The following is a 23766-nucleotide window of genomic DNA, read 5'->3' as shown; positions in this document are numbered from 1 at the left end:
AGGAATCATAAAATAAGAGTGAGAGTAGGATACCCACCAGAGCCAAAGCACGAGTCCAGCAGCTTTCGCTTGCCTCTTGAAGTCTAGTTGCCAGAGACAGCCACCCAATTCCAATCGGAGGATCCAGGATCTCTCATATTCGGCATTTTTATCAGAACCCTCCTGATAACCCTCCAGTGCCTCGGCATATCTACCTAACATATACTGTGCCCTCGCCCTCCCGAGAATGGCCATACCATTCCGGTTACCAAAGGATTTCGCCGACTCATCGAAACATTTCAAGGCCTGGCGCAAGGTCTCTACCCGTTCCGAAGTATCGACCATCCCAGGTCTAAGAGCCTTGGCGGGGGGTTGTAAGGAAGCGCGCAAGATCGATAGAACGCCCCGTGCGAGGAAAAGGGAAGGGTATGCGGGATTTAATCGCGACGCCTCGTTTAGAGTCGACGTAGCCGCCTGGAGATAGTAATCTTTAGTCTTCGCTTCGGACACCAGCTGGCCTTCCGGCGCGACGCGGGGGGCCTCTCTGCTCTTTCGCATATATAGCCAACATATCCATCCTAGGAGACCGAGCTTCTCCTTCGTCACGCCCTGCGCGAGGGACGAGAGACCGCGATTGAGGATGTCGATGGCATGATCGATCTGGTTTTGTTTCGCGTATGCAAGCGCAATGATAACCCAGAAGTTCTTCGCAGCTTTTTCGTTGTCGAGGAGTGTGCAGAGCTCGGTGGGATCGTCAGGAAGCTCTTCGAGACTGATTTCGACCTCACTATCGAATGTGGAGGCGGGGATGTCGATGGCAGAGGGGATATCGGAGAAACGGTAGTGTGTTAGGATGCCTTGCTCTGTGAGCGAGCCGTTGGTATATCCATTTTGGACAGTTGCCATGGTTAAAGACGTTCGGTTCGGAGACTGAAGGTAAAAAGAGGGACTGATGCAGAGGGAACAATGAGAGCCGGTTTCGGCAAGGTCTAAATCATTATCAATGACGAAGGGCTCTTAGAAAGAGTTGCACTACAGGAAAATGCAATGGTATCAGAAGACTACCCTGCATGCCACAAACGAAAGGAGTATGTGCAGCGGTGCATGAGTTGAATGCGGAGTGCTTCCTTCATTGTCCATCGATGCTGACTTTTGTCCACCGTCAAAAAGTTGGAGCTGTGGCTGGTGACCGCCCAGCCACATGCACGTGACCTCAAGTTCGGAACAGGTTGGTTCCAAGGTTTAAAACCAGGAGTTTGGCGCAAATGCATGCACGAAGGAGTGCCCATTGATATAAATAAATAATAATGTGAAAGTTTCCTAGACGATCCTTGTACTGACCTATCCAAATAAGTAAAAAAAGGAAAATTAAGGACCCGAACGAAACACCCCAACAAAGCAGGTTCTTTCCAAAAAGAATACTAGTAGTTCTGTCCAACAAGGGTATACCCCACCAGCACATCACGTCATGATAAAACAAAAATAAATCAAATAATAGGGGGGAAACGAGACAGTTACATTAAACCCCAATTCTCCAAAATCTAGAAAATAAGCAGAAGAAAGCGCCGAGACCAGCAAGAGTCGCAAAAATCTGCAGCGACTCGCCCCACCATGACAGCTTAACGGCAGATTCAAAATAACTTGGGTTACCAGGTATAATATCCTGGTTTTGCTTGTGCGCATCACCGTTTGAAGAGGATACCCACTCGCAGGGAGGGAACCGGCCCGTTTCGTAAAACCGCTCGAGCAAGTCATCCTTCTCGATCCAACGCTTGTGCACCCATGCGTCGAACTCTTTTTGGTCATCCAGGGGGATTTCGGAAACGGCAAAGCGTCTCCAATAAAAGTTCACGACCTTGGGAGGGCGGCCTTGTAGATACGTCGAGCGAATGGTGAAGTAGGCGTCTGGGTAGCTGCCCTTTCTATAATGTACGTATTGTTGTTAGCTCCTTTCCTCTTGTTTTTAATACATATATATCTATATATATCTATATATATCAATGGGTCTTACGGTGGCCCTTCATAGCCAACTGTACAATCGTATACCCAATCAACAGTCCCCTTGAGCTGTTGCAAACAGAAAAACAAGCCCGTTGAACGTGGTAAAATCTGATGACGCAAGGGCGGGATCCCTTGTTTCGCACCATATCCGTCGCTGATCCGTTTCGTATTCCGTGACAGGTTCGTTCCTTCGGGAAAAATCAGGAGCCACATCGGGTCCAGAAGCAGTGAGCCGTGTCTGGGACCGCTATGGGCGGTTTTCAGTTTCTCGAGGCGATGCTGCAGCCGAGGCTTATCCGCAATCCACTTCCTCGCCATGAAAATGAAGCCGTAGAACATCATTCCCTGGCCGATCAGGGGGATATATTTCAGTGACTCTTTGAGTATGATGTAGATATGCCCATGCATCTGGGAGGTGTATGAGAACCACCACAGGTACAGCCAATCGGTGTAGACCTGATGGTTAGCAATCAGGACCATCCGTTCGGGAAAGTTTGTTTTCAACTTCCCGTCCCTTGTTATGAAGAACTGGCCCTGTACACTCTTGTCTCCACTAACCCTGATTGGTGTTGGGCAGAACCACTCCGTCAAAGCAGTTATGGCGATGCCCAAAAGAGCGCTTCGTCATGGCCATGTAGGCGTTGTAGTACTGGCGGTTGATGAAGTAGAGTGGAGCGCCCGCGAGCTGGGTAGCGACGATGCAGACGCAGCAGCAGTTGAACCAGGCTAGAAGAGCTAGGCTGCGGAGGATTTGAATGGTGAGGCCATAGTTTGCTGCTGGACGTTGATGGGCATGGCCCAGCACCTCTTTAGAAAAACCATCCATGCTGTCTGCTAAGTGCTTGGAGCTGGAAGCTTTGGGCAGTCGTCCTTGGCGTTATTATGAACCAGATAAAGATACGTCGTGAAGCGGACAGAGATCAGTAAACGATAGTTGGATCACGAGCTAATGATAAAGGCCAGGCAAGGATCGGGAGTCGGGCCTTGGAAACAAGGTTTGTCAGCTCAAGATGTCGGTGAGAGCTCCTAGTTTAGTTATATAACCTAGTCGTCCAATGTAGGCTGGGGGATGACCAATTTTCTCGATCTTGACGCTTAGATGAAACAAGGTCACCACATGGAGCGCTCAGATGCAGAGGAGCAGTGAACAAGGCACAGTGTAGTAAGAAATTGCATACACATGGTTTGAAGAATATTTAAGAATAACAATGGAGAATATAATTGAAAGTGTGCTATATGCTGGGGCCTGGATGTATTCGGATGTGCAGCCTTGGTCAGGACCGCCGCCGCACGTGATTATACTACTAACGGTTAACTAGTTAACTTAGCTAACTAGTTAACTAAGTTAACTAACTAACCAATTATAAGTAGCTAACAAAGCCTTGGCCAGGTTCTAGTCAACTAACCTTAATAACTACACAACTCTTTGCGATGAGAGGTTAGATGAATCCAGCTATCGCCAAACTCGAAGAGTGCAGCCTTGCAGAAATTGAAACTCCTCATTGAGGAATGTTAAAACGAAGGTGTTCATGCAACAAGGTCAACCAGCAAATGGGTAACTGATGCTTTTATTGTGGACACCAATCAACATCAGCATCCCATTCGCTTATCACCACCATGTAGAAATATATCTATGATGATCAATCTCATTAATTTTTATCATCAATGTCTACCACACACTTTCTGTGGTCATCAGCTGACATATCCTTGTGGTGGCTGTCAACACAAGAACATTATGATTCAGAGTGAACCTCAGCAGACAACTGCCAGTAAATCATGCTTTAGAGATTGTCATTCTTGACTGGGAGAAGTCTGATTGGTATCCTTTGGTATCCTAGTTATTGGGAGTACTGTATAGCTGTCTATGCAGTACATTGAGATGATGAGTGGGGCCTCTGGATTGTGAAATTTCTAGATCTATTTATATCTGAAATTTTCTGGCTGCAAATGCTATGCCTAGAACTGTGTGGTCCTAGGGCAGTTATTCTTTCAAATCTCTCTCAGAGGTTGGTTCCCTGAGAGCAAGATAGGTTTCAGAGCCACGCCTGTTGTGTCCCCGGTATGCTCAGCACAGACGGCCCGTAGCCCATTTGGGCTATCTCGCGTTCATCTACAAATCCACCCACGCCCACATTCTTTTCCTGGTCAGGGCGCTTTCATTACTCTATTATCCCTCTATATGCCCGCAGTCTCCACCTCTACCATGTCAAGAGCATATACTCAGAGAAATTCCAATTATAGGAACTTTCCCTTTCATTATTTCTACTACTTTTGGTGCAAAGGGTCATAAATTAATCACAACAGGAGGCCCCAAATCTCCCCTTCTTTAGACTATGGGTTTAGTGGGTGGCGGCAGCCTGTAGACCACAAGTGACTTACATTTTTATATTGAACAGTTTTGCACGGCCTTAGGCACTGTTACTTATGTAAGTTGCAATTCCCTGTCTTTTTTCAGACTCTTCTAATATATTTTCGTAAGGCATACCTCTAAAGCTTCCCACCGAGTGCTTCCAGGGTACAATGAAATGATCCAGGATACAGCATATAATCTTGAGGTCCGCTTACAGCGAATCGATAAGGAAATGATGCATCCTATTGTTGAAAACACTTACACCTCAGTCAGGCATAAGTGTAGCCCAGGGCTGTACTACGTTCACTTTGTGATCCGTTTTCCAATGTTATTTCATATGCGGCAAGGGCCAAGTGTATGGCAAGGGTGATATGCCGCATCTTATTCGTGAATATCAATAGTAATTGATGAACAATCTTGCCAATTTTATGACTAGCAACCATGTCAATCTTAACTTAAATCTTCATCATGTCTCGAAACAGAAACCATGTGTGGTCATTGCCAAAGCTATTCAGGGAGGCTAGCTCACCAGTTGCCACACAAACGCTAGAACGGCCACCAAACAAGTAAAGGTAAGAAGCAAATTTTTTAAAACCGTCACTTTATGTTTTTGGAGCCCATTTTCAACTTTCTTCTGAAACTCTGACGAGTCATTTCTTCTGGGAAACGGTTGGCCGTGCGGAACCTCCTTTCCTAAGAATTTGCATAATGGCTCCCAACCGTCTTCAACTTTCCACTCCAGCAACCGTTCCGGTGGAACAAGGCCTCGGATCATCGCAGAATGCTCTCGATTTATCCACTTCCCGCAGTTGCCCAATCCCGAATGCAATGAAGAGTCAGAGCACCTGAAGAGTCGCATCAAAAGAAAACGCTGATACACATGCATACCCCACCACAACTCTCCGCTGAACCAAGAAAACATCCATAAAAGCCAGTTGTTGTCTACCGCGTGACAGAGATTCTTGACTGCGCTTGCATGCCATTTATCCAGGTCGCTTCGAACGTTAAGAATGACTTTGGCGTCGGGATAGGCAGCAATTATTTCTGCGGCGAAACATGATGCTGGAGCGTCTGTGACAGCCACGCTATGGCCGAGCAGTGCGTCAAACTCAGCTGTTGTGATGGTACAGTCTCCGCCACCGTGTGGGTTGTGCCACTTTTTGCGAGCGAGCCTGACCCAGGCTTGAACGTTCGAGGGTTTTTCGAAGAGGATATCCCAGCCCTATCGAGGTCGGCCGCAAAATGTGCATGCAGTGACGTTAGTATTTCCGGAACATGAGCGTCAAGAGAAGCGCAAGGAGCTGTGCACAGAGGTGATAACCTCCGGCCCAGCTGAGAAGATAGGGATATAACAGATTTGATAGGGTCGCACATGGTATGTATAATCGTATCCGAGCATTAATAGGGCATGCTGCAACGATTCAGTCCCACTACGAGGATACCCAACGCACAGAACTTCCATGGGCTTAGTTCGAACACGCGGAGGGGGTTCGGGAAACGAATAGAACCATTCGCAGAAGCGCCAGAACAGGTTATTCATACCCATGGTGGTGGGGTTGGGAAAGGCGGCAGGTGTGTATTTTTACGTATTTATTTATGTGCTTGATGGTCCACTGATATACCTCAGAATATAAGATTGAACTGGGTCGCTGATTCCCTGGCCTTCTCCAGAACCCTTTTATATGCAACTTCTATCCCCTCACGACTGGGCATCACAGAGTATCTCCGCGTTCAAAGCTGAAAAGAGCTCTGAGTAAGTGACGGACTAGTTCCCAGAGCTGAACAACCCTTCGCCCAATTGTTGGCTCCCGTGCCGAGATCATTTCCCCATAAGCCCATCGTTGATGTGTTTCACCACTTTCTTGTTCATGCCACATCCTTGTTAACTCGCCGGATGATATTCGACTCCATGTTGTCGTCTCGATATCCTATTCCCTCGTCGATATTAGTTTGGAATGATCGGCATAAAAGGGAGCAAGGGACTGTTATATAATTCCAATCTACCCTGGGCACTCCGCTACCATTACCCATGCTGGCTGAAGAGCACCACTGGCCGCGAGATTATTCGGTAATTTGTTTTACGTCTGGCAACCCAGTCTTTTAGCGCTCTTGTGGAGGCTGAGAAAGCTCCGCCACGCAGACTGAAGGCTAGGAAAAAGTATGATAGTTAGCGATCGCAATAAGAAGCTTTGTATTTTCGGGCTCTGATCTTCTTTAATGATCAGAGGAATTACAGAACCTTTTATACTGTAGGTCTGCTGCTGTCTAATATTGCTATTTATAGATATACTTTTGGATAGAGAGTTCTGTAGTTTATAATATAATCAACAATTTTTTATTACATATATATATATTGGTTGTGAATGAAGAGTGTGATGAAGAAGCTATTTGATAGATAGTGTTACTGGTGGTAACTGAGTTCTGTTGCCCCAGTAGCCCACTGCGAGGATATATTATTAGACACAAGTAGCTAGCTTCCGCCGTAGTTAATAATAGTTATTTCGCGGAGGGTGGTTTTTCGAAGCGATCCATTCTCCCCTTTCACTTTCACTCGTACCCTAGCCCAAAATTGTTTACCTAAACCAGAAATCTTAAGTGCGCCTGGAGATGGAGTTATGCAGCGTTGAGCTTTGTACCCGCTGCGTTGGAGGGTCCAAGCCTTTTCGCTGCGCGCTGAACGCCATTGTTCATTCGGGTCACAAAAAATGGCACATCAAGGCAACCTCTAGATGGATGCCCGGCCAGCCAAAGAAGAAGAAAATTCGAGAGACGTCTGGAGTTTGAAGTTTTCACTTCACACATTGATTTTGGCTTTCTTCCAACCCTTTTTAACAATACTACCACAGAGATAGAGTTGATACCCGTGACAAAACTGAGGCTCCAAAATCCTTGTTTGAAATACCTCCCTTAAAGACGGGTTCAAGTACTATTTTAGCCTCGGGCAACAGTTTCACTGAAATGGCCAGCGAATTAAGTTTCACTGTTCACGAGGATCCTTTGAGAGTGACGTACCCTTATATTGAGGGTCTATCAGTGCCAACAAGATGGCTGATGGATATCCAGACAAAAGGCGAAATTCAAAACGTGGCACCCCGGGTTTCTCGAGCTCAGCTTAAAAATGACGAGAGTTGGTACGTCTACCAAGAGATCGATAGGCCTTTCCACACCCCAAGAGATAGCGCGGTTCTTCGGTGAGAAAAACAAAATCTTAAGTTGTTTCGTGGTACATCAAGCGTTGTGCAGCTAGTTGCTGTTATTATCTCAAAAACCCCTTATTCGACGGCAGATCAGTATTATAGCCCACCTTTTATGCGAGGCATTCTGTTGGATTACCATTCGGAAAGGGCATTGGAGCAGGCTCTGAAGGCCCGCGGCGCAGATGGGCGCTACAGATTGCTGATGCCTTTTACCGGCTTCATCCCAGCAATAATACGCATATGGATCTGAAACCTTCGAACGTTGTGATTGATAATCAAGGGAATGACGTTCTAATTGATATAAGTGGTATCGGAGGGGTCACGCATAAATGGTTGGCGCCAGAGATACAGGAAATATTGGATCCTCTCTCTTTACCTTTCGAAGTGCGCCAGAGTAATGATATCTGGGCGTACAGTCAATTGTTATCGGCGATGGCAGAGCTTAACAGCAACAGTCGAGTGAAACAGCGGATGAAGGCGGTTGCAGCGCCTGCAGCAACAAAAAGCCCTGGATTGCGATTGGGTCTATCTTGTGGGATGGTTAATCTTCTCATTGTTGCAAAACTCAGCCCTACGGCCAAGGCACTAGCCAAGTAAACAGTGTCTTTGCGAGCGGCCCTTCCCAGCTCATTGATAGATATGATATGAATGGCTGAAGGTACTGATACAGCAAATACAGAACAGTGGCAGATGGATAGATTCAGGAGTGGAAAAGGGGGCCGCATATGGTTAGGTTCTTGAAACATGGTCCTTTGAATAATCCATAGAAAATCTACTCAAAACGATTGGTCATTTTTTGTTTGCCTAAATTCCTGTCCTGTAAGAACAATTATGATAGATAGGGAACCCAGAAATGCCGGAGTTGTAGGAGAAGCATTTTGGAATCACCCTTGGTGTGCTATTCTCGAGGCTGGGGAATCACAACGAATGAGGTTACGAAATGGGCAGAAGCTTTCCAGCTGATTTCGCAATGCCATCTGGCTCCACCCTCCAATGAGAGGAGCTTCATGAGAAGTTGGTGAATATCTCACTCCGAAGTGCGCGCCGAGAGATGCCCAAACTATGTTTTGTCGTGTCCTCCACCTGGCTACACGGGTCAACTCCAAGCGGCCAGAGTGGAGGTCTTGTTAGGAAAGAAGGAAGCCAGATTGATTTCATCTGCTCCAGTACTGAAGTGGGGCCTGACCGGTAATCGTCCTCAAGCCATAGTTGCCAATCCCAGTCGATCCACGCTTGGAAAGGTTGACGAACTCCTCGAGCCTCATGCCAGCGAGCCAGAGGCGAAATTGGAGTGCCAGGTAGATATTGTTGCGATTCTTTCGGGGTCTTTGGAAATCGAGAACATCCACGGCAGATTTTCCAAAGTTGACGATCACTATCCATCGGGAATCAAATCCAGGTCTGCCTAAAACGAGCACATTCCTCGGGAATAAGTCCCTATGCTGAACATTATATATGTAGAGCAGGGACTCAGCGTCGATCACTTCTTTCATAATGATTAGGCGTTCTGCCTGTAGGCTATGTGGTGGACCAAGGTCCTGTACGGAGACCCTGGGAACCGTTTCAATTAGAGTTAGTTGAAGGAAACGAGAAACTGTTCGGCTGTGACACAATTCAAGAGAGAATGAACCACGAACTTGGGTTTTACTGTTCCTTGCAACTCAGACAGAATTCTGTAACTATGCTGCGGTCTTATGTAAGTAGTCACTATCGACACAGGAAAATGGGTAACTATGCATCGTCTTGCTTATGACCAAAATAGAGAGGATCATAGACTTTGGCTAGTAGATTTATTTTGTTGGGGATGCATTTGATGAGTGGGTTCAGCAGGATATGAGTTGAGCATTCCTCTGATCCCCAGCTCTAATAGCCTCAGCTATCTTCAGCCAACTCTGATTTATGCATTTATACCTGGCAAAGGAGGCTGGCGAAGACATCGATTGAGTGGTTGTTTTCACAGTCTCTCGTCAGCTGCATCGCCGATAAGGGCACAACTACCAAACCGTGGGCTCAGGAGAATGTGAGAAAAGACGGTGACATATGCCCCTGCCACATAGCGTAGAATTGGTTTGGGGAGGTAGAGTCTAGTAGAAAAGCTCTCATTCAGAGGGCACGCCATGTTCGTTGTTTCTGGAGCATGGTTGCGCACGAAAAGGTGACGAGCAGTGCAAACCGTTCTATGGTGCTGACTAAATGGCTCCTCCTTCTTCATAGAATGAACGTTGTTATGTATTAAAACTAACTAGCCGAGCAACAACTAAATAAGATTGGGGAGCACGTGATCTAGGGTAGCCGTAGTATCCACCTACACTTCTGACGGACCCAACTAGAACTGGCGAAACAGCTCTCCGACTTCAACTTGTTCATTCAGAAAGGAATGGACGCGAATAAGTATCTGTATACGGGATAAGAATAACTACTTGTATTCCTTGTCTCCTCCTACCTACAGGTCCTACAGGTATAATATCCTGCATTAGTCTCACGGTGGGTCCTCCGCATATAGTATGATCCCCTTGACTTCCCCGCTCGTCCCGTTGCTAACAAACTTCCAATTGTCCCATGGATCCTAAACAGACGCTCGATCTTGCTCCTGATTTCTTACATCTTTTACCCAAGAACATGGTACCTCCGCATCGGACATCTCAAAGCAGCTGAGTTCCAACATATTTGTTAAAACCTTTCCTTTCCTTGGCTGTTTCTAGTTTGCTGGGAGAGAGTGTGTGAACAAGGGTCAAGAGAAAAACGGAACTGAGAGGGGAAACTGCTTGGCTTCCAGGGGACTATGGCCTCACTTAGTTGTAAGTTAAGCCCCTCAAAATTCAAGCAATACAGAAACCTATATATATCCAGTCACTTTACTCACACTTTTGTCTTATGGCTCTCTAGATCCTTGAGTTACCATCCGCTGTTTCACAAAATCAATCTCCCCTCAACTTGCCAGAGTTTAAAATACAATGGAATCGGTCGTTAGAGGAACGAGTTTCAGACGTGTTCCTGTTCCTGTTCCTGTTTCTTTTCCTGCGTGGGGACGAAAATCTGTAGCCAGAAATCGGGTTTGGCGCGCGTTCTCTGCAGCTGCGCCTCTCCGCAAAATCGAAGATATTACCCACTTACCGGATTCTGTATTCCCACGGTATGAAGGTGTGCGTCAATTTATCGATTCTTTTCTCTTTTCTATCTTCTTTTTCCAGTGGTTCAGTCTAGTCAGTCGGCACGTTGTGCGCATACTTACATGTGGGCGTTTCGTAAATAGCATCGCGGGGGAGTGACCTCCTAGCTCTCCGGTGGCCAAGGCCACCGCAGAATATCCTCCTCGTTAGGAAGAAGGGGGCGCCGCAGGTGACACAGTCTCTTATTGAATTCGCGAAGTACGTTTTGATATGTACCTCGCATACATTCTGCATTCTACTGGCTTACTAACACTTCCTCCCCTTTCCATCAGCCACTTAAAGTCTACCTATTCCCCCATTTCTATCATATTAGAGCGCGAAACCGCAGCGGAGGTGCACGATGTGCTATCATTTCCTGTATATACCAACCTCGACCTGGACAAACTACCGCCCAAAAAAATTGACCTCACAGTTACGCTAGGCGGTGACGGAACCATCCTACGTGCATCCTCCTTTTTCGCAACATCCAAACTTGTTCCTCCAATCCTTGCCTTCAGTATGGGAACATTGGGTTTCCTCGGAGAATGGAAGTTTTCCGAATACAAAGGCGCTTTCAGGGAAGTATACATGTCGGGAGCTGGACCGGGGGACCGCGCATCTCTATTGGTGCGCCATGGACAAAGAATGGGATGCAGAAAATGGCCCATCAGTGTCTTCCACGAACACTGCTCTCATCCGCAGAATGGCTGGACTTCGGTCCGCGGGAAGTCCATGGGGGCATCGAGACCTGCAAAGATCCTTGTCCGTAGTCGTCTACGGTTTGGGAGTATACACGCCAGACGGCCGCCCGGTCCACCGCGACGGCGCAACAATGGCCTCCCCCTCCGATGACGATGGCGGCGTGCACGCCATGAACGAAGTGGTCATCCACCGTGGCAAACAACCGCACCTTGCCATCGTCGAAGTCTACGTGGGCGGGCGTTTCCTCACCGAGGCTGTCGCGGACGGAATGATCATCTCCACTCCCACGGGCAGCACTGCATATAGTCTCAGCAGCGGCGGGAGCATCATCCACCCGCTCGTCCCTTCGTTGCTAGTCACACCCATCTGCCCGCGTAGTCTTAGCTTCCGCCCACTAGTCATCCCATCCAGCACGCCCGTGACGCTGAGACTCAGCGAGAAGAACCGCGGGCGCGAGGTTGAGGTTAGTATTGACGGGGTGATGATGGCGCAGGGATTGAGGGTTGGGATGGAAGTGAGGGTGTGGGGAGAAGAGATTGAGAAGGAGAATGGGGAGTGGAAGGGGGGCATTCCGTGTGTGATGAGGAAAACGTTGGGAGATGGGAATGGCGGAAATGGCGGCGGCGATGCGGCCGATGGGTGGGTCGGGGGGTTGAATGGGTTGTTGAAGTTTAATTATCCTTTTGGGTCAGACGCATGAGTTGACGTAGATTCTCCCTTTCCTATCCATCTATCTGCGCGGTAACGGTTGTTTTCTTTGATTCCCCTCATGCGATGTGGTATGTATTTTGACATTCAAGCGAAACCATGATGCGAAATTTGTCACACTGGCTTTTTGTTTTCTTGAAACATGAGAGCGCATAAAGTGAAGATCACCTTATGCCTTTTTTTCATTTATTCTCCCTTGCTGAACTGTTCAGTTTTAGAACGAGACCTCCCTCTAGTGGCTCTTGCTGCATGTATACTTACATTTCCTGGATCACTTCCCTTTCCTTCCCCTCAGTCCCCTCTACATAAATCCACTTCATCCCAACCTGTTTCTTTGTATGTATATATGTATTTACAAGCTCATGTACACAACCCCTGCAAAATAGCATTTATATGTGAAACAAGAAATTTAACTCTTAAAACTATTTCAACCCCCAAAATGCCTCGGCCATCTAGCCAGGGTGATGGGTTTATTTATAGCTTTGATACCGTTTCAGATGGACGATGGGGATGGTTGATATCCGTGCAGGCGGGGACATCCTCCCTTTTCTTTTTTGGGGGAAGGGAACCAAGAGTTGTTTAAATGCTATTACTAATGTATGACTATTTCTTTGATTTTCTCCTCTTCTTCTATTCATTGTTTGTGTTACTGTGTTGGAACTAAAGGTTAGATAGAGTGTGGACTCACTCATCCATACAGGAGGGAATGAAAGACGAGGAAATCGGCCTCAGGGTTGATAGTTCGCCGCTGGCCTTTTCTTTGTCTTCCCCCTCTTCTTGCAAGCGATTTATTTGTATGCTATTGTCAATGTCACTACATCCCGTAGCGCCTGGTTGTCGAGGCTGAGTCTGGTCAAGCTTTGTCATATCCATTTTGTTCGGTGTTCAGATCCTCCCTGAGACGGCATTTCGGTGGACACTTGGACGGAGCTGTGAGATAAAAAGAGATGGGAAAACCTTGCCCTGACAGTATGAGAACTTGATAACGGGAGACAGAATAAACAAAGTTCTGGCTTTTGTTCGGGTCGTATGCTTAGAGTTTGTAGCAGACCAGGAACAGGTATGTTTTGGAAATTTATATGTTTGTAAATATAAACGATTTTGCTTGTATTTCCTTTTCCCCCACAAGAAAATGGGTGAATAGATAAATAGATAAAATAAATGGACGGTAAAATATTTCACAGATTAGTTTCGTTATTATTGTCAGATAACTACAGTAACTTAGTTATTTAGTTTAAAAAAAAAAGGGACAAGGGAAGGCTTGGAACCGCGGTGTCGGGGATGGAGAAAATACATGCGAGTTACCTATGGTCGCCGCAGAAATAATAGGCGGGATGAAGTACCACTCCATACTTAAAATGAGACCGAATAAAAACAACAAAGACCAATTTATAGGCCACATAGATAGCCTCGTAGCTGCGGGGGAAATAGAAAGAAAGATGATGATTTGATCCCTCGCCAAATCTATCCGCAGCGAGTGTTTGACCGTAGTTTTTAGTTCTCTACGCAGTAAAATAATTCTTGTGTGGTTGCAGTAGTTAGCCTCTTCACCCGTTTCACCTCTTCCAACCACCTGCACAGACACTCTCTCCCTTCGCTTCCCCTCAGCCTGACCAGCAGATAAAGGCTGTCAAGGAGATATCTCAGCTTGGTGTATCTTCTGGAGGGCTTGGGTCATTCGCCCTCTTCCTCTTTCTCCTCTCCGTTTGCTATTTTCCATTCCCTTGTCCCAGTTAACTACATAGCAGTAAGTGTACTTTCCCCCCCTCTTTGGCGTTCCGCCCGTAACCCACACGAGCATTCAACATCTTTCGCTCGACTTTACTGTGTAACTTATACTTCCTGCGGCTATCTCCTATCTCGGTGCGATATCTTCTGCTGTGATATTTAGATACATTTTGTCTCATTTTATGGTGATGTGTTCGTTTGCTGACCCTCAACTCTGCATTTCAGCAAATCATAGCTAGTGTCCCCGGGTCCCCATAAAAAAACCCATTCACTGTATCTACTATCAATACTACCGGCGTGGATTCCCTTATGTGTGCTCCTCTTGCCTGATCTAGAAATGGCGTCGTCTCAATCCAAGTAAGTAGCCCCTATCTGCTATCGCAAGTGGCTGGTCGGGTTGTTTTGGAAAATCATCCCACGAGTGAATCACCCCAGCAATGGCCCCTCGATTCGACACAATAATCTACAATCAGAAAATAGCGAACACGGCAGGCGTGCCTTCACTCTGCCAGCAATTGATCAAATAACACTGTCTTCACTGCTAACAATAGACCAGTGTGTATGGCCGGGACCAGTTCATGAATCCAGGGCCTGCCCCGCGCCCACCCGTCGACCGTCCCCGCGTTAACACTGGCGGATCTACCACTTCTTCTGTTGCTACGAGTTTTAGCCAGATGTCTCTAAACTCCCCTTCAACCCCAACGCCTACCCTCTCCGTCTTCCCGAATTCCAGCCAGCTTTCGTTGAGCCAAACTAAATCAAACCTGAGCAGCATGGGCGGTGTCAGCGTCATCAAAGAAGGTTATGTGCGCTGCAAGGAGGACAAGTTTCTGGCCAGCTGGAGCCAACGCTATCTCATCCTTCGCGAATTTCGACTGGACTTTCTGAAGAACGAAACTGGAAAGGTGGTGTTATCGATCCAATTGAGCCATGTCATCAGGGTTTCACGATCGGAAGATTGTAAAATGGCCTTCGAGATTATCCGGATAGCAAATCCCAAGGATGCAAATATTCGCAATCCTTCTATTAATCGAGAACTAGCTACTAAATCCATAACGTGCGAGGTCAAGAACGACGATGAAATCTACGAATGGATCGAAAAAATTCATGAGCGATGTCCTGCAATGGGAGGCGTATCGAACCCAACTAACTTCAGTCATCGTGTTCATGTCGGCTTTGACCCGCGGACAGGTGCATTACGAGGACTTCCGGCAGAGTGGGAGAAACTCTTATCTACATCAGCAATCACCAAGGAGGACTACAAGAATAACCCACAGGCCGTGATCGAAGCTTTGGAATTCTATTCCGACATTAAAATGCGTGAACAGAACCCGGATTATTACGATGGCCTGCATGGTGGTGTTAAAAGCTCCAATATGATGCCGATGGGCAATTCGATTGCTGGCCCGAGGGCCAACCAACCATCAGGACTGCAACGCCTCGATAATCAGAGCCAACGAAGCGCCACAGATCGCTCTCAGAGTTCTTCACCTGCCCAATCTCAACGCAAGGCCTCAGATCCAGAGCGCTCATACAACCAGCAGTACACGTCAGACCGGTCGAAGGAAATGCCTGACACAGAGCAGCGACGTCGTATGGACGAAGAGGCCCGCCGCATTCGAGAGGTTCAGCGTCAGCGTGAAGAAGAGCAAAATCGTCGCGATCATGAGGCCTATAATGCTTCGCTACCCAAGAATCGCGTGCCAGTTGCCCAGCAGGAGCTTGGAGGCTATTCAGATCCAGATCGATATAACCCTTCGAGAGCACCACCTAAGGTTCCTGGTGCTGACCGCAGTCGACAACAAACACCAGGTTCATTGAGACAGATTACTGCTCAGCGTCCGGCTCCTTCACCGCCTACGGCTCAACAGAATGGAACACAGCCATCTTCACAAAGGTCAGGGGATGAAGCTGCCCAACACGGTTCCCTACGTTCTGTTCCACGTCAAGATGGATCCCGTCCACAACAGTCTTCGAGCGCTACTCGCTACAATGGTGGAGATGCGCGTGGCCAAACGCCAATTAAACGCCCAACACAAAACAATGGCGCTAGCCCTCAAGGCCCTGCTCCGAGTCGTCTCCCGGCTCCTGTACAGCCAGTTAAACCTCTTAACATTGCTAATAAGCAAACAGCTGCTAGCACGAAAAAGGCCGCAACTCCCGATGCGGTTCGTCAGGCTGAAGCTGCCCTGACGAAGAAACCCGCGGAGTCTCGGCATAAGGATGTGCGGATGTCGACCATGACGGAAAGTGAAGTGATGGAGAGACTCAAGCAGATCGTTTCGAGAACCAACCCTAAAGAGTCATATCATAAATATCGCAAAATTGGACAGGGAGCGTCTGGGTCTGTATATGTGGCCCGCGTCAATGATAAGGCACCATCTTACGTCGCCCAAGAGGTCTACCAGAAAAATGGTTCTCGCAGCCAGGTTGCCATTAAGCAAATGGATCTGAGGAGCCAACCTCGTAAAGAGCTGATCGTGAACGAAATCATCGTGATGAAGGGTAGTTCACACCCCAACATTGTCAACTACCTTGAGTCTTTCCTGCAGGAGCAGGATAACGAGTTATGGGTTGTCATGGAGTTTATGGAAGGTGGAGCTCTTACGGATGTCATTGATAACAATCCGGTGATACAAGAGGACCAGATTGCTACTATTTGCTACGAGGTCAGTTGCATAACCCATTTGTCAGAGTTAATAATCTAACATTTTTCTCTCCCCTTAGACTTGCAAAGGCCTAGCACATCTCCATAGCCAGTCGATTATACATCGTGATATAAAGAGTGACAACGTGCTGTTAGATCGTTCTGGGAATGTGAAAATCAGTATGTATTTCTCCATATCGACACGCGATATACAAAATTTCAACCGAAGCTAACCACTACTCTTCCTTTCTCCTTTTCCAGCTGACTTCGGCTTCTGCGCCAAACTTACCGAATCGAAAAGCAAGAGAGCTACCATGGTGGGCACCCCCTACTGGATGGCGCCTGAAGTTGTGAAGCAGAAGGAATACGGCCCCCGGGTTGACATTTGGTCACTGGGCATCATGGCTATCGAGATGATCGAATCCGAGCCGCCATACCTCAACGAAGAGCCACTTAAAGCGCTATACCTCATTGCCACAAACGGAACCCCACGCCTGAAGAAACCAGACAAACTCAGCAAGGAGTTGAAATCTTTCCTCAGTGTGTGTCTCTGCGTCGATGTACAGAGCCGTGCAACCTCCGATGAACTCTTGTCTCATGAATTCCTTCGATCTGGTTGTAACCTGGCTAGTCTTTCTGAGCTACTTCGGTTCAAGAAAAATCCGGGCCAGTAAGCAAAACAAGTGGCCGGGAAAGGGAGTATTTTCTGTCTTTGCTTTTTTTTCTCTTTTTTCGTTATTTTACTGTTTTCCTTTCCTTGTTTTTTATTTCCTTAGACTCATCGAAGAGAGGAAGCACTTGCACAACGGGATCACAGCCTCCTCACTTTCTCTGTCTATTTTTCATAAACGACATTCTACGACAAGGACAACCAATGAAAACACAGGCACCAAAAACGTCACTAACGTACTATCGATCACACGGGATCGAAAAATAACTCGCGCCTCATTCGGAAAATATTTTTCCATGAAATCTACAAACGCACAAAGCACGATCTGACACGAACTTTCTAGCAGGGATTTTTATCTTCTTTTTCTTTCTCTTTTGCTTTCCTTCTCTTCCTTTTAAATGGAGCATGTGGGCGGAATCTCATTTCTACATTGCCAGATGAATGAAATTCAGAAATAATGGATTTTCGGATGGAGATTTTGAACCCTGCATAGCAACTTTTTTCTTCACTTTTTCTTTTCTTTTCTTTTCTTTTCTTTTTTTTTTTTTTTTCCATCCCTTTCTTTTGCAGATTTATTTTGTCCGTTCTGTTTGTGTTTACCTTTTACTTCTTTTTCTCCTTGCCTAACCTTGAATCTTTAACCATCCCCCTTTTTTCCCAGTGTTTGATTGTCCGTACAGGTAATTGACAGTTGGTTTCGTATGGAGTGATCTTTTTTCCTTCCACACTTTATCATCCACATTTTCCGTTCCAATTCGCTACATCACTCTCATCCCCTAGCCAGCCCTCCCATCCCATTCATTATTTCCCTCTACCGAACCCGACCTCACCCATTAACCATCAGAAAATGGAAAAAAAAAAAAAAAAAAAAAAAAAAAAAAGCGCTCTTATAAGGGAAATAGAGAAGTCGTCCACCCCTTAACTTTTTCCGCAATCCCACTTCCTTCCTTTCTCATATAGTACAAGATACCATTTATTTGCGTATTATATGACCTCCCCTCTCTTTTCCTTCACTCTCTCTCCCTCCTTCGCGGCTTCTCTAATTCAAATCAATTTCCTACCTAGCTAGCAGAAGCTTGATGCGAGAAAATTTTTTTATTTTCGTTGCCTCTACCCACCTTTTTCAAACGTTGTGTGTTTGGGTTAACTAATTCTATTTGCTAAGACATTATTCCATATTCCATTTTTTCCAATTCTTTTCTCTCTCCCCCTTCGGGTTTCTGTGTATGCTCTTGTTTTATGTAGCTAGGTGTGTCTAATTTAATTTTATTAATGCGTATACTACGTTGTTGGCCTGCCTATTCCCGTTCTACATCATGATTATTTCTATTCTTTTTCTTCTGTTAACCTTACTTTTATTTTCCATTGTTGTTTCATCGTCATATGGGCTGAGTTCTTTTTTTTTTTCTTCTATGATTTGAGAAAAGAGAAGCTTGATGTTAAAATGCACCCAGACCTCTTCAAGCTTGATGTTAAAATGCACCCAGACCTCTTCTTGTTTTTTTTTTTTGACTTATCGTAGTAGGTTACTAGTAACGAAACCAACATGTATCATGTATCATCGGGGTCCGTTTTCATTTTGAAACATTTTGAAACATCACATTTCAATCTCTTTCCTCTATGAGCTCTTAACAATATGCCGTAACCCTTTACCTAGTTCCGTAACTTCATGTTTTTATAAACTCTGGCATGTTTTATGAAGATTTAAAGTTGAGAAAGCTCGTGGGCGTTTCTACGGGCTAACAGAGGCCTAAAAAAAAAATTAAAAAAAATAAAAAATAAAAATAAAAATAAAAATTGGTGCGAAGATAAAATTATTTAAGAAGTGAATGGATAAATAAATAAATAACTAAACGGCAATATGGATATTTATGGAGTATTTCCAATATTACTAGTAGTTATATGTCATTTTTGTAGCCGAAAAGTATGTAGTAGGGGTTTTGACTTGAGGCAAAAACACGTTTTTGCCAATATATAGAAAGGAAAGGAAAGAAGATGAGTATTTACTTCGTAATCAACAGCCATACATATCAACAAATTAGTTCATAGATTCATAACCGGAAGGAGAAAAAGGAAAAAATAAAAAATAAAAAATAATATCAAAAAAAAAAATAAAAATAAAAAAATAAAAATAAAAACAACAACAACAACAACAGTGCTCGCACCCCTTCAATCCATCATCCCCCCAACCGCCCCCGCCATGACCCCCGCAACCTGCCCAAAAAACAAACCTCTCAAGATAGCCTCTCCTTCCTCCTTAGCCCAATGGCCCGCAGCGCTAAGTTTCGCTTTCCACGCTTCACGCTCATGTTCGTGCAAGTCTGCCCATTTGCGTGGATGCTGTCCTTTTTCCGCTCCTGCGTTGCTGACCTTGTCGCTGTCGCCGTCGCCATATGTATGTGGGAGAGTTGTAACAGCGACCAGCGATGGGTCATCTGGGTGTTCGTGGATAACGATCTTCATATGGTCCAGTGCAGATTCGTCGGGCGTTTCAGGGAGTGGGGTGGCCCCCGGCACCGCTCGTGAAAGCGACGAAAGCAAATCGCGGAGGCTCTGCGTCGGGGTTATTTGCATGACCGGTGTGGTTATTGTGCTTGTCACCGTTGTCGTCGTTGCGGAGATCGATAGCGGATCTGTCGGCGACCGCCATTTCTGGTATTGCGACGATAAACCGTTCTCAAATAGATATGGACGAGCAACCATTGATCGGATCTTGGGGCTAAGCCAGTCATGAGCACCCAGCGCTGGTGGTACACCGCCTCGTATCTCCGTGAAGACTTGTAGGAAGAATGCGCCCAGCGCCACGACGATCAGTGCCATAAAGCCGCTTAAGAGAGTCTGGAGAAGCTCCGAGGGCCCTGGTTGGACAAGCACGTAGCGCGGGTGGCGGGATCTGGGAGGGGAGGCAGTGACAGGGAGAGAGTGCACGACCACGGTGTTACCGACACTTATGGAGGCGAGTTTGACGTCCTGAGGTCGTACGTCTGCAGGAACTGGTTGGGCGGGCGGGGTGAAAGTTGAGAAGGCAAGGCGCGTCATGGAGAAAGGATGCACATTTCGTAGGATGGCGTATGGACGGAATTTGCTAAAGGCGGGTTTACCTTTGCGTTTGCATTCGAGCGTCAGGATCTGGATTGAGTTGTCATTGCTGGATACTGCGACTATGAATTGTCTGGTGCCCATGGCCGATTCGGAGAGCGGGCACACATCCAAGCCTAGACCAATTTTCATCCCGCGGGGAAGCCTAGTTCGTCGGACAACAGTGCCTTCAGGAGCGAGACCGAGGGAGATTATTGCTAGTTCGCAGCCAGCTCGGTCTGGAAGGTTGAGTAGGATGAGAAAGGATGTTGGGGAGAGAAATCTCAGAGCTCGGATTTTGCCTCTCTTTTTGCTCCTCGCGAAATAATCTGGGAATGGCAGGGTATAGACTACTTTGGTTTTCGGAGTCTCGTTCGATCTCGTTGTAGCAGAAACTTTCAATGTATAGATAGATATACCGTCTGTAAATGCCACCTTGAATTTCCCATTGTCGCCCTCACTGGCTGGTAGCATGTCCACATCTTCAACCTCATCTCTACCCTCCAGCCAAATCCTACCTACAATATCAGATTCCTTTGGAGCTGGTGACGTCGCATTGAACACAACCATTTCCCCCTGAGGAGCCAAACCAGTAGCTACCACACCAATACGAGGAGCCTCCTCTCCTTTCCACGGCGAAAGTCGCAGTAATCTTTGGTACGTTTCCCGTTTGTCCTTAGGTTTATACTTTGGTTTAAACAGCGACGTCTGTGACAAAGGAGTTATCATCGGTTGAGTAGGCTGCGTGACATGTTTCTTCCCTCCCTTTTTTGATTTTGCCGGTAACGTAGGGGAGCTAGCTAGTACTTCGCCGGGAGGATAATCCAGCTGAAAAGATCTGAGATGCTCATTATTGTCCCGTTGCTGCTCAGTAACGGAGCTGTTGATGCCGGCTAGAGCTATAATTGACTTGTCATTTGACTTCGATACCGCTAGGGAGGTCACTGAGTCTTCATCTCGAGATAGTTCAATATTGGCTATTTCGGATATCTCGTTGCGTTGGGAAGTATTTAGCAAGGCCTACATATACGTACAGTCAAGGTCGGCGCGAGATAGTGTTAGCCTGCCAGATGTTCCGTTCGAGGGGAACACAGTTGAACGTGGGTTTGGGTTACTTGCGATTTTATTTCCGACGCCGCTACGCCCCTCCCCTCCGCCGCCGCCTACAAGAAGAAAGCCATTATTCCGAGGGTCGAAATCGACGCCGAACAGCGGACATGATAGGGTGATTTTGGCGGAGGAGATATCTGGGGCCATGTTCGAGAACTCGAAGTCCAGCGAGATTATTGTAGATTGACGGTAGGCACAAAGCGAGATCAGAAACTAAAACTGAGAACGAGAAATTGGAACATAATATAATCAAAAACTTATGTATACAATCAGTTCAAGTAGTGTACATGAATAGCAGTTGTTTTCCTTTCGTCGTTTCTTGATATTTTTTGGAGTTTGGTTGACGTCGTCAGATCACGGGAGGAAGGTCATCATCACGTGCCGATGAGTGATAGGGGCGAGATTGCGACGAAAAGAAAATCAAGAGAAACAAAGATTGCAGTTCATGTTGAAGGATATTTTGATTGTCTCTAGTCGAGCAGTATGGTCCATGTATGATATAGCCTTTACGAATGTGAGGCATCTATACAAGTGTCAATTCTAACTGTACTGTATCGTGTTTCCTTACTCCACATCCTGCGAAACAAACTCAGGTAGCCTTTTTTTGATATCCTCCCAGACTTCCTCACCATCTACCAATGACTTGACAGCTTCGCAGATCTCCTCCTCGCTGGCACGAACCTGTTTCGTGGTATCACGTTCTCGCAGTGTGAAGGTGTTGTCTTTCACCGACTGGAAGTCTACAGTAATACCAAAGGGCGTTCCAAGCTCGTCATTGCGGGCATATCGCTTGCCGATACTTGCGGACGAATCATCGACCTTGTTGGACACTCCAAGGCGGCGGAGTTTAAGCGTGAGACGATGTATGAGAGGCTGGAATGACGGGTGATTTGAGAGTGGGACCAGGAGGACCTTTGTTGGGGCGACGATTGGTGGGAAGGAGAGCACCTATTAATTTACAAATATTAGGTATAGCTCGAGTTATTTCTTTAATGTAGGGAAAAGTAGGGAAAACTTACACCACGAGCCTCATCATTTGGTCTTGACCAATAGACGTGCTCCATCAGGCATGCAAGAATTCTGCCAATTCCGAAAGATGGTTCAATAACATTAGGAGTGTACTCCCGGATATTCTCAACTCGCGTTCGCTTCTCAATGTTGATAATGTCCTTGCCCAGCTCGACCTTACCAGAGCCAACACCTTCCACGTCTATTTCGATCTTGCCGTTTTGTTTAAGGTCGAGCGACAGTTTCTCCCGGAGATCTTGAGTCAGAGCGTTCACGGCAGCCTCAACAATCTTACCATCCTTTTTGAAGCGAGGGCCAAACTTCTTTTTATCCAAGTCTATCTGCCATTCTTCAATCCGAAGTGGTTCAGCGCGAGTCTCCCGTACGAAGAGAGAAGCACCAGTCCTGTTTTTATGTACGGTTAAATCATAGGCACTTCGGTCGGCGCAGCCAACGCACTCAATCCAACCATAGGAAGTAAATAACTCTGTATCCCAGCAGTCTTGAGCATAGTGAGCCATTTCATTCATCATATGTTGGCGCATCCGGATTTTGGTTTCATCGATTCCAATTTTTAGAAGGAAGAGTTGGATACGAGCCAGGAAGTAGCCCAGAGTCTCATTGTCGACAATCTTCTCGGCGACAGCTTTGCCGATGGTCATTTTCTCCACCTTGGTGCTGCCAGAAAGTTGGACCTCCCGGTTCAGGAATGACAGCTCCAAATCCTGCACTTCATGGAAACGGGGATGCTTCTTTCCGCCCTCTGGATCTACGAAATGTTCAATCTCAGCCATCAAAAACTCTCGTACTCGTAGAAGTCCAGACCGGGGTGAAATCTCATTCCGGAATGACTTTCCAATCGAAGCAGAGGCAAACGGCATTGACTGCTGATTGAAATCCAAAAGCTTTTGGAACGTAAGGAATTGTCCCTGCGCGGTTTCGGGTCTGAGGTACCCAGTCACACCACCACTTGGGCCAATTGAAGTCTGGAACATTAGGTTGAATGAGACCGGGGGAAGAACGTCTCCACCAGTAACTGGATTCTTGATATCGTATCTGGTAATCAGCTGCCCAAGCTCCTCACCGTTGTAGTTATCAATTTTGGCCAGAATTTCCTCGTATTCTGTGACCAGAGCGTCATCAAGCTTAACAGCCTTGGTCTCCTTTGGCTTTCTCTTCCGTTTGGCGTCCTTCTCTTCATCAACCTCCACCTTTTGGCCACGCGCCTCTTTATCGCCTTTCAGCCGTGACTCAAGCACCTCCTCTACCAAATGGTCAGCCCGAAAGATTTCACCGGTCTTGGGGTCCTTGCACATCCAATCCGCGAATTTGTCCACGTGCCCACTAGTTTTAAGCACTTCATGCGGAGTCAACATGGTACAGTGCGACCTCCAACATATCTTCTCCAGAACGGAGTGTTTTCGCCAAAGGTCAACGAC

At 46.6% G+C, this 23766-nt stretch overlaps 8 protein-coding genes across 8 annotated transcripts in view; 3 read left to right on the top strand and 5 right to left on the bottom strand.

Moving 5' to 3' along the window:
* The window catches only part of HCAG_03024 (conserved hypothetical protein), a gene marked incomplete at both ends in the record, with an annotated part of 3969 nt that extends 3084 nt beyond the window's left edge, over nt 1–885 (bottom strand). Inside the window, one exon of the mRNA XM_001542803.1 lies at nt 38–885. Coding sequence (XP_001542853.1) covers nt 38–885 — 848 coding nt within the window. The remainder of the gene's footprint in view (nt 1–37) is intronic.
* Nucleotides 886–1498: 613 nt separating this feature from the next.
* Nucleotides 1499–2806, bottom strand: HCAG_03023 (conserved hypothetical protein; the record flags this gene model as incomplete). The annotated part of the gene is made up of 3 exons (XM_001542802.1): nt 1499–1901; nt 1991–2436; nt 2564–2806. The coding sequence occupies 3 exons, from the start codon at nt 2804–2806 to the stop codon at nt 1499–1501; spliced, it is 1092 nt and encodes a 363-aa protein (XP_001542852.1).
* A 1661-nt stretch (nt 2807–4467) lies between these two features.
* On the bottom strand, nt 4468–7014 carry HCAG_03022 (conserved hypothetical protein; the record flags this gene model as incomplete). Its single annotated transcript, XM_001542801.1, has 7 exons — nt 4468–4572; nt 4860–5552; nt 5640–5741; nt 6097–6235; nt 6358–6478; nt 6746–6770; nt 6967–7014. 7 exons carry the CDS (start codon nt 7012–7014, stop codon nt 4468–4470), a joined length of 1233 nt encoding a protein of 410 aa, XP_001542851.1.
* Nucleotides 7015–10309: 3295 nt separating this feature from the next.
* HCAG_03021 (conserved hypothetical protein) lies at nt 10310–11010 on the top strand (the record flags this gene model as incomplete). Its single annotated transcript, XM_001542800.1, has 3 exons — nt 10310–10325; nt 10781–10895; nt 10980–11010. 3 exons carry the CDS (start codon nt 10310–10312, stop codon nt 11008–11010), a joined length of 162 nt encoding a protein of 53 aa, XP_001542850.1.
* Nucleotides 11011–11310: 300 nt separating this feature from the next.
* Nucleotides 11311–12078, top strand: HCAG_03020 (conserved hypothetical protein; the record flags this gene model as incomplete). Its single annotated transcript, XM_001542799.1, has 1 exon — nt 11311–12078. The coding sequence occupies one exon, from the start codon at nt 11311–11313 to the stop codon at nt 12076–12078; it is 768 nt and encodes a 255-aa protein (XP_001542849.1).
* A 2073-nt stretch (nt 12079–14151) lies between these two features.
* On the top strand, nt 14152–17135 carry HCAG_03019 (hypothetical protein; the record flags this gene model as incomplete). The annotated part of the gene is made up of 4 exons (XM_001542798.1): nt 14152–14171; nt 14371–16483; nt 16542–16641; nt 16723–17135. 4 exons carry the CDS (start codon nt 14152–14154, stop codon nt 17133–17135), a joined length of 2646 nt encoding a protein of 881 aa, XP_001542848.1.
* A 2165-nt stretch (nt 17136–19300) lies between these two features.
* HCAG_03018 (predicted protein) lies at nt 19301–21466 on the bottom strand (the record flags this gene model as incomplete). Its single annotated transcript, XM_001542797.1, has 2 exons — nt 19301–21186; nt 21244–21466. 2 exons carry the CDS (start codon nt 21464–21466, stop codon nt 19301–19303), a joined length of 2109 nt encoding a protein of 702 aa, XP_001542847.1.
* A 417-nt stretch (nt 21467–21883) lies between these two features.
* Nucleotides 21884–23703, bottom strand: HCAG_03017 (glycyl-tRNA synthetase 1; the record flags this gene model as incomplete). Its single annotated transcript, XM_001542796.1, has 2 exons — nt 21884–22267; nt 22339–23703. The coding sequence occupies 2 exons, from the start codon at nt 23701–23703 to the stop codon at nt 21884–21886; spliced, it is 1749 nt and encodes a 582-aa protein (XP_001542846.1).
* Between the last annotated feature and the right edge of the window lie 63 nt (nt 23704–23766).

Source organism: Histoplasma capsulatum, genomic scaffold (assembly GCF_000149585.1).
Source record: "Histoplasma capsulatum NAm1 scaffold_2 genomic scaffold, whole genome shotgun sequence".
NCBI classification, from domain to species: Eukaryota; Fungi; Ascomycota; class Eurotiomycetes; order Onygenales; family Ajellomycetaceae; genus Histoplasma; species Histoplasma mississippiense.
This window is presented reverse-complemented; position numbering and strand designations above follow the sequence as displayed.